Genomic DNA, 10,269 nt, shown 5'->3' with positions numbered 1-10,269 from the left:
AACAGGAACAAGACAGGGATGCCCACTCTCACCACTCCTGTTCAACATAGTACTGGAAGTATTAGCCATTGCAATTAGACAAGAAGAAGAAATAAAAGGCATCCAAATTGGAAAAGAAGAAGTAAAACTGTCCTTATTTGCAGATCTCGGCTTATTTTTTGCTTTGAGTTGCAAGCTCAAAAAAATTCCCGTTACGAGCCAGCTTCAGATACCCCACCGCTAGTTGGCGCAGTGAACGTCACAGTGATTTGACATAGGAGTAATTTGAGTTATGAGCTCTGTCACGGAAAAAATTAAACTCGTAAGTCAAGGCCCCACTGTACTTCCTTAGCTTATATGTGGAATACAGGTCAATGGTGAACACCTTGAGGGCAGGAATCATGTTCATTCCATTTGTGTCTCCAGGGCCTGTTGGGTGGCACCTATAACTGGAGAGCAAAGAATGTTTGCGGAATTAAAGTCTGAGTAATGATTTAATAAGAACTAGATTTATTGTAATTAAACAAGCATTTACTGTATATCAATTATGTATTAGGCTTCTATGCTGTGGGTTATGAATATAGAAATAAGTCAAGTAGATTTGCTCTCACAGCTCACAGCAGACAGAAGGCAGATATGTGTTATGATAAAAACACAAGTACATATATGTTAAAAGTATAATATTCTGATATTGTACCAAGCCTTGGGGATGCAAAGATCAAAGTCCAGAGAATTCCTAAAGAAACTTAGAGGGAGGACAGGCCTACAAAACATAATATAGAATTTGAGAATTGCCATAACCCACAAGGCAGGATGTGAGCCTAGGAAAAAAACAGCCCCACACTTGCGCTTGTCTGGGAGGAGTGAAGGCTCAGAGAGGAGGTGATGCTTGATGCTAAAACAGTGTTTATTTTTTCCAAGTAAATGGAAGGAAAAGAGTGGGATGGGGAGACCTTTTCAAGCCTGTGTCTGCTTTTTATAATACCGAGAATATAACTTTATAATTGTCCTACAGCCTGATTTTAAGCATTAGTTATAGACAGTTCCCATTCTCTTTAATCTTTTCCTTTTAAAAACTCAATGCTATTAATGTCTTATGCTACATCTCAATAATGGTCCATTTCTCCCTTTGGTTGGACAACTACTTTCCGTTTAACTTCTTTGACCCTTTCTCCACCCTCTTTCTCTTAACTGTCTACACTTTCTTTCTCCTTTAATTAATTCATGAATTCAGCCCTTTTCTCTATAAAGTCAGGGTGAAAATCCCAACCCTTCCATGACTCTGGATAAGGGGGAGGGGATTAGTTTTGGAGACAGGAATGGAGAGGCTCGGTAACTGTGGCATCTCCAGGATGAAACCCTGGGGGGTGGGGTGGGTACGTGAGTGATTCAGATCAGGGTTGTGTGCAGGACTCCTCTGTCAAAGCAACTGGAGCCTGGAATCCTGTCCAGATTGAGAGTTCATGCTGGCACCAACAGGGTAAACAGAAAACTGAGTAGGAGCTGGGAGGCCATGTAAGAGGACGAGTGTGAGAATTCCTTGCCTGGACTCCAAAAGACTGTCAGAACAGACCTAATGCTCAGAGAGAAAAAGAAGACTAATTCAAGGTCTTAGATATTCATAGAGAGCTCAGCGTAGGTCTTTGTGAAGTTATAGGGTGGAAAAACAAGGAAAATCAGGTTCCATTGACAGGGCTCAGTGAAGATTTGCTGGTGTCTGAAGTTGGAGGGAGTGGAGGCATTGCAAGTGCTCCAGTTCTGCATAATTTACACTCAGAGATTTTTATGTAGTGAAAATATTTGCGTATTTCCTTGGGTAGGCCAACTGCACTTTTCTTGAAAATTTCAGTAGAAGAGTGAGAAGTATTGGAGTCAAAGTGTAAGTAGGGTTAGCCATTCTTCAGCTTTGGGGTTTTGTTCAATGGTGCAGGGAGCACTGTGGCTTGCTCCCAGATAGCAACATTTCTTCAAGGGTTAAGATTTTCCAGTGGGGTCCTGGATATTTCCAACTGGTCATCTTGCAAATTACTTATGTAGAGTCAAGCTCATCTTGGTACTAATTTTCACTGCACATGCAACTGGCTTCCCAATTTGATCACTACATAAATTATTGATCTCTTTAGAATTGTAGAGGCTTAAAACTTCTTTCTGGTAAATTGAGAAAAAAGAATTGATTGGAACTTTCCCTTAAAGAACGAAATAGAAAAATAATGAATTTTTCTGTCTTTTATTTAACTCAATGTAGATTTTTAATGACAACTCTGTGCTAAATCTGAGACTGAACAAAGACTAAATCATGTGCTTTGTTTTTAGGTGTAGTTATTTTTATTTTTTTGGACAAAATTATACAGTCCTATAAGATGTGTGAGGTTCTCAGAACAACCCATAATGAAACTCATTTTTGGAAAATAGATTTAAGGGCTTTAAGAAATAGATATTTAGGTCATTCTTTTTGAACTTATCTTCTTGGGAGATACTTATTTTTTTCCTGGAGGGGTCTCATGGCCTGGGCTGTGAAAGTGTTTCTGTGGAGTGGCCTTGTGTTCCTTCTGCTGGGCCCCCATGGTTTTGCCATCCCAGACTAGCTCTTACGTTAATTTCTTGGGTTAGACCTCTCTCATCTCATGCGTAGTGTAACTCAGACCCCTCATCTAGGTGAGCACTGGCATGGAATTTCCATCACTCTAGGACAGGGCTCTGTAAACCATGCCCTTGGGCCAAATCCGGCCCTGCCTTATTGTTACCGGGTCATCTATGGCTGCCTCTGCAGTGCAGTGGTAGGTGGGCAGTTATGAAAGAGACCCATGTCCTGTGAAGTAGAAAATACTCATCATCGGGCTCTTTTATAGAGAAAGCAAAGGGCTTGTTTTATCTATTCACAGCCTTGGCCAGATGGCAAGATCCCCTGCTGCTTTCCCCAACTTGTAGACAGTCATTTAACCCCCCTTGCATGGGCTGGACAGCACTTCAGGTGCCTTGGCTTTCTGCAGGGGTCTGTTGAGAGTTTAGGACCCCACAACTTCTCTACCCACATTGATAAAGCCCCAGTGCCCAACCCAGGCCCTGTATCGGACCCAGTACCTCTGGACCCTGCCACGGGCCAACTCCTGGGACTGCTCTGGCTCTGTAGCCCCTGCGTGTTCTGGCTTCTGGGCATTTTACCTGTCTTTCAGGCTCAGGTGAGTATGAAGTTTTCTGTTCTATTTTGTCCTGTATTACATGTGCTTGTAGAGAATGGGAAGTTCTTTTATCTTGATGCTAAATAGGACTTTCCCCAAAGCTAATTCATTGTTCATAATCAGACTTTATTCTGTTTTAGAAAGAGTTGCAGAACTTCATGGATGTTACATTTGAAAAGATTAGAAACACAAATCAAGCTCTAAGTATGTTAAAGAAATTTGAAAGGTAAAAAATTGAGAACAATTTTCTAAGGTCAATTTTCTATCTTGTGACTGCCTATCATTATATTACTTAATGTTCAAGTAATCAAAAAATGTATCTAGTTTTTCCTATATTTTAAAGATTGACACTGTATTTTAGAAACCACTTTATTGCAATATGATGGATTGATACTATTTTTTAAAAAGTAGCCAAATAGCTTATTTTTTTCATTAGCATATGTTTTAAAATGTCTTAATAAAAGAGACTGCTAGATATTGTCTCATTAATTCAAGTGTTTCACTTTAAAAAAATCAGATTGAATATACCCAATCTTGGTATTGATGACAAATATCGGTGCATCCTCAAAAACTATGGGGCTGACATTGATATGATTGCAAAGCTGTATACAAAGCAGAAGTGTGATCCTCCGTTGGCCCGAGACCAGCCTCCCATTGCCGGGAAGATTCTGTGGGCCCGTCAGCTCTTCCACAGGATTCAGCAACCAATGCAGCTTTTCCAGCAGCACCCCAGCGTGCTTCGGACGGCGGAAGCCAGACCCGTGATCCGTAACTACAACAGGGTGGCCAAGGTACTCCTGGAGTTTGAGGTTCTCTACCACAGGGCGTGGCTTCAACAAGTAAGTCTGTACATTTATGTTCTTCAACGATGTCTCCATTGCCAATCAATGGGAAACCCTCTGCTAGCATTGAACAGTTTTATTTTTGTAGAAAGTCGAGTTTGCAGGTATTTTATAAGACAGGTTTGGTTGAATATAGCTAGGTAATCAGTCAAAGAGTGTAATATGTCCATGAAGAAAAATAATGATTCATTTTCAAAAAAAATCATAGGTAACAAACTCATTTTTATTTAGTTACAAACTCCTAAGGGAGAAGGTCCTGTTTATTGGTTCTTTTACTTGGTTGATTAGGATTTCTTTCTTCTTTTCCTCCATTCAGTTTCTTAATGTGTCAGTGAACACTACTATGAGTGTTAATCAAAGTCTTAAGTTTTCTTTGGCTATACTAGGTTCATCAAATTACATTTCAAACCCTACCAACCCTTGTAGATTGGCAAAAAGGTGTTTTTGTTTGTTTGTTTTTTGCTTTTGTTTTTGTATTTTGGAGGATAAAATTCAGCCTTTTTAGGCCTCAAAAATGGTTTCTCATGTTCCTGGTCCACCTTTTGGTATCTGAGCCAATATAGAGATGCCTCTGTAGTGGTCTTCATTGCTTTTCCAAATAACTGAAAATTGAGTTTAGTAGGCTTTTATGATACTTTTATTAGGAAAAAAAATAACTGAGTAGAAATGAAGGTATCAAGAAGCTAAATGGTTTGAGAAGTCACCATTAATTGCAGTATCCACTTATATGTTGATGTGAGAGAATCATGACCCATGCATTTTGTTGAATCGATTGTGCAACATTATGACCAAGGACCTGAAGGCCCTTTTCTGAAGTGAACTTAGGAGAAGACTGAGTGACCCCATTGTCTTTTTGAGAAGCTCAGCTCCATGGAAGAACACTTAACGATTCTCTCCCAGGAATGGATGTGCTGTATATGCTATGTATGCATTGAACTTTCTAATGGTAATAATGTTGATTTCTTCTCACAGATTGAAGGAATTCACATAGGACTTGAGGCTTCTTTATTGGTGAAGGCTCCAGGCACGGGAGAATTGTTTGTAAACTTTGACCCTCAGATATTGACCTTTTTTAGAGAAACAGAGTGCATGTCACAGATGGGTCTGGAGGTTTCATCCCTGGCAGCTGCCCTTTTCCAGAAGCGGGATATCTGGCTAGCTCCAGCTTGCATTTTAGAAAAAATGGTGACGTGTGACTCTTGAGGAATAGAAAGTGCCCAGGATGACTGGAGTGGAATGACTGATGGGGAGAGTGCCATGGAATGAGGCTGTGGAGGTGGCAAGGCCAGGTCATTACAGATCTTGCAAACCAAGGTTATAAGTTTGAATGCACCAAAACGCCATTGGAGAAATTTGAGCAGGAAAAAAGGCATGATGATGATGATGATGTCTTTTACAATAAACATCATTCTTATCGCTGGGTGACGAATATAATATCACTGATGATAATTTTGTCCACAGAATTGTTTCAGTTATCTGTTGCATATAGCAAAGGACCTCACAATGTAGTGGCTTAAAACAACCATTTCATTATATCTCATGATTTTGTGGGTAAAGCATTTAAGCAAGGCTTGGCAAGGTGATTTTCCTGTTCCGTGTGGCACTAAGGTTATTTAGTTCAGCTGGCAGATGTTCAGTCTTGAAAGTCTAAGATGGCCCTATTCTTTTGTCTGGTTCTTTGGTGGGGATGGCTGGAAGCTTCGCTCAGCTGGCACTAAGGACTGGACCAATTACATGTGGACTTCCAGTATGGAGGCCTCAGGGTAGTAGAATTTCTTAAATGGCAACTCAGAGTTCCAGGAGCAGGTGTTAAGTAAATAAGGAGGAAGCCTTATGGTCTTTAGGGCAGCCTCAATGTCTCATGGCATCAATTCTGTTATCCTCTGTTGGGCTCCATAAGCCCACCCAGATCCAAGGAGAGGGGCATAGACCCCCACCCATGAGGAGAGGAGGGTCAAAGAATGTTTTTAAACCACCTCAGTTGTAAATGACAATCTGAGCAAGTACATTGTCATCTGGTTAACATTTATCGTATCTTGAAGGTGGAAAGAGTTAAAGGTTCCTACCTACATGAGTAGCTGGTAAGAGCAGATTAGTGGCAGATTAGGGGAACCATCTAAGGTGTCACAGAGTTATTGTGCTAAATGTTTAATTCAGCTTTCAGGCCTCTACAGATATGCAAAGTAGCTGAGAGCTTGTATTCTTCATCTATTTCTTGGAAGGCAGTTGAAAGTAGAAAGAGATGAGCCAGTAGCTACAAGTATAGATTCTGAAGCCAATTTGATCTGGATTCAAACAGTTATCTTTGGGCAAATTCCTTTACCCTCCTAAGCCTTAGTTTCTCATTTATAAAATGGATGAGTAATACTTCATGGGATTAAAGGATTAAGGTAGGACACAGAAAGGTGATTGTAAGAACTGCTTCCCAAATAGAATAAGTGATGGACAATGAAAAAAAGGAAGGCAGTGGAGAAAAGCTTCAGGAAATGTATAAGTAGTTGCTATAATAGAACCTTTGAATTTAGGCTTTTTGAAAGTGACTTTTATGGAAATTGAAAGGCTATATAGAAATTGTGAAAAAGTGTTATATTAAAAAAAGATTATTTGGCACATTTGGGAAATGTTGGCTTTAACAACATTCATAAATTCTACTAGGCTTTTTACTTCCTTCTTGCAGTTTTCTCAGAATTGGTAATATTAGTTGACTGTCCAAGAGGGGAGATATTATATATAGTGTTTTCCAAACTTGTCCATCCAGAGATAGTTTTTCTTATGGAATCTCTGCGGCTCAGATTTCAGGGAAAACACTTTGGGAAACATTGATCTAATGACAAAAAAACACCAATATGCACATTAAAAATATGAGCTTAAAAACAATTGTATTTAACCAGTGCATTAAAGTTACTTTATTATAATTAATTATTGTTGATATTAACATTATCATAGAAAGTACCTTTTATTTAAAAATGGTAACAAATTTACAAGTTACTGGTACAGTTAAACATTAACAACAGGTAAACTTCAGTGAGGACCAGAATCCATGAGTTTCTGATCACAATTGCTCCTTCTAATGAGAACTAATTAATTAATTAGAGATATAGGATTTGTCATCTCTCGTGTGGCAGGTACTGTTTCAGACACCTTAAACAAAGCAGACAAAATTCTTGTTGTTATGGAACTTATATCCTAGTTGAGTAAGACAGAAATAAATAATGAACATTATAAATATGTAAATTATATAATCTTATCGGAAAGTGATAGGTGCTATGGAAAAAATAGGGCAAAGAAGAAAGAGTATGCAGGGAATTTTGGTTATAGTTTAGGATCTTAAATAGGTGGTCAGGGTAGGCCTAATTGAAAAGATGGTATTTGAATAATTATTTGAGGGAGATACAAAGGCCCTGAGGCTAAGGAAGACATTAGGGCAGGAGAAGGTAAGAGAGGAAAGGAGTGATTAGATATGAAATCAGAGAAGTAGTGGAGTCCAGATTGGGTAGATCTTTGCAGACCAACATAAGAGCTGTAGCCCTGAATAAGATGGGAAGCCACGTGGCCATATAAACAGAGGTATGACAGGATCCAACTTAACATTTTGAAAGGATTACTCTTGCTGCTAAATTGAGCATAGACTCTAGGGGGCGTGAGTGGAAGCAGGGAGACAATGGTAGACTGTTACAATAGTTTAGATGAGAGTCAATGATGGTGGTAGCAGTGGCAAGCAAGTCACATGTAGGATCTCTTTTTGAATATGGAGCAAACAGGATATCTTGGTGGATTGCATGTAGGTGTGAGTTAAAGAGCGGAGTCGAGGATGACTCTGAGTATTGGCCTGAGAACTGGATGGATGGAGTTGCCATCAGTTGAGATGGAGAATGCTTTGGGCAGATAACGTTTTGGAGAAGAACAGACTCAGTTTTGGACATGTTAAGCTTAAAATGCCTGCTATATTTTCAAGTGGAAGTATTGAGTAGGTGCTTGCTATGTATGAATCTAGACTTCAGGATTGAGGTCTGGGCTGGAGATATAAATTTGGTTGTATATAATTTTATTAACCAATGTCACCCCAGTGAATTTAATGAAAAAAATATTTGGTTGTCTTTGGTATATGGATGATACTTAAAGCTATGACTCTTGATAATATCAACACTGGTTCCTGACTCTTTGTAAGCTTTGGATCTTGCATCAGGACTTGGCTTACAATTCCGGCAATGGGCTGAGCAGACCTCTGGTGACCCTGACACTTTGGGTGATGAGTATGGTCCATAGGAAGTGCCCAGAGGAGCAGGAAGCATGGGGTACCAGCGTACAAAGTTGACTACATGAGCTTAGTGATACACAGGCTAAGGCACTGGTAATGTGACTTCACCTGGTTTAGCAAAGTCACCTGGCCTAAAAACCTTTCTCCCCTTTTGGGCTGGGTAGGCGTAAGAAACTATTACTCTTAAATTCTTTTTCTCGCCTCCTCAGTTGTGTTTTATCAGGTTAGGAATGTGTATTTATGGAGTGGTTTCTTATCTTCTGTTCTAGTCTTACTTTGGGGCACTCTACCGCAGGCTGCTGCTGGAGTCCTACAGCCAGACCTAAGTAAAAGTCATCTTTTTGGATTAAAAGAAGTGATATTAATAGATATTAAAAGTGAAATATTGATTAGTTGACCCCCATTTCATTGCAGATGATGCTGGCTGAATATCAGAGAGTGAAGTCAAAAATGCCTCCCATCATAGAGCCACTGATGGTCCCTCACTTGGCTAAAGTGGACGAGGCTCTCCAACCCGGCCTGGCCGCACTGACCTGGACATCCCTGAACATTGAGACATACTTGAAACACGCTTTTGCTAAGATCAGTAAGTCTGTCTAAATGGCTATTATTTCTCAATTTGGAAGGCTGCGTTCTTAACATCTATTGTATAATTTCTTACAGATATTGTGATATAAATCGTGAAATGGGGAGTGTAATTTTTAAGCTGTTTCCCAAGGAATTTTACCAAAATATATGAATCCATTAATTTCCTGGAAAGTACATATATTCACTGTTTAATTTTATCCCCAGAGATTAACTACATTGTAAAATATACTTGTTGGACATTAGAATTTAAAGGATCTTCAGAGTCATTCAGCCTTTTATACTAATAGGTTAGTGCCGTGGTCGGCAAACTGCAGCTCGTGACAGGTACGTTTCCTAATTTGATCCTGGCACCTGTGGAGCAACATTATCAGCCTTTTCCTCTTTCATGAGAAACGAAGGCCAGAGCTTGCAGTCTGTGATCAGAAGAGCCAGGGCTGCAAAGGGTGTGCCCCGATTTCCAGGCTCCTAATGGCAGTCTGGGTCTGATCAAGGCCCTTGGAGGGGGTTTCAAACTTCACAAAAGTGGTACATTTCCCCCAAGACTCTGTCATAGTCAAATCAGAGGATCCCTAAGGGAGGAATTCAGGCTGCTGGGGCGAGGTTCGGGTAAGAGAGGGCTTTGCAGGAGCTGTTGGAATCACGTTGTTGGTGACCTGTTTTGCCCCATCAAAAGGCAGGACTGGAGGGGCCCTTGATGTTCATGACAATAGTTTATATTTGGGGGGAGGAGTGCCTTGTCATGTGTAAGATAAGTTGCTTTCATCCTCATGAGAACTGTAGGAATTAGTGACTCCCAGTGGCCCCATTTTACAGATGAGGAAAAGAGAGAAACAGTCCCAGGCACTATCCTAAGGCCGCCTGGTAGTAAGGAGTTGCTCAGTCACCATCTGTGGGCCTTGACACTCTGAACAATATCGAGCCGTACTTTTGCCCAATGGAGGTCAATTTAATTTTAACAAAGTGAAATAAAATTTTCAGTTAAAAGCCAAAAAAAAAAAATACTTGTTGGACATTAGAATTTAAAGGATCTTCAGAGTCATTCAGCCTTTTATACTAATAGGTCAGTGCTGTGGTCGGCAAACTGCGGCTCGCGAGCCACATGCGGCTCTTTGGCCCCTTGAGGGTGGCTCTTCCTAAGCCTTAGGAGTACCCTAATTAAGTTAATAACAATGTACCTACCTATATAGTTTAAGTTAAAAAAATTTGGCTCTCAAAAGAAATTTCAATCGTTGTACTGTTGATATTTGGCTCTGTTGACTAATGAGTTTGCCGACCACTGGTCTAGGGCAGTGGTTCTCAACCTTCCTAATGCCGCGACCTTTTAATACAGTTCCTCATGTTGTGGTGACCCCCAACAATAAAATTATTTTCGTTGCTACTTCATAACTGTAATTTTGCTACTGTTATGAATCGTAATGTAAAT

At 40.0% G+C, this 10,269-nt stretch overlaps 1 protein-coding gene across 1 annotated transcript in view; it reads left to right on the top strand.

Moving 5' to 3' along the window:
• DNAH5 (dynein, axonemal, heavy chain 5) overlaps positions 1–10,269 on the top strand; it is a gene marked incomplete at its 5' end in the record, with an annotated part of 180,665 nt that overhangs the window by 22,739 nt on the left and 147,657 nt on the right. The window contains 4 exons of the mRNA XM_014543525.1: positions 3,299–3,384; positions 3,676–3,997; positions 4,973–5,158; positions 8,652–8,844. Coding sequence (XP_014399011.1) covers positions 3,299–3,384; positions 3,676–3,997; positions 4,973–5,158; positions 8,652–8,844 — 787 coding nt within the window. The remainder of the gene's footprint in view (positions 1–3,298; positions 3,385–3,675; positions 3,998–4,972; positions 5,159–8,651; positions 8,845–10,269) is intronic.

The sequence above is a fragment of the Myotis brandtii genome, unplaced genomic scaffold (genome assembly GCF_000412655.1).
Source record: "Myotis brandtii unplaced genomic scaffold, ASM41265v1 scaffold328, whole genome shotgun sequence".
In the NCBI taxonomy this organism is placed as follows: Eukaryota; Metazoa; Chordata; class Mammalia; order Chiroptera; family Vespertilionidae; genus Myotis; species Myotis brandtii.
This window is presented reverse-complemented; position numbering and strand designations above follow the sequence as displayed.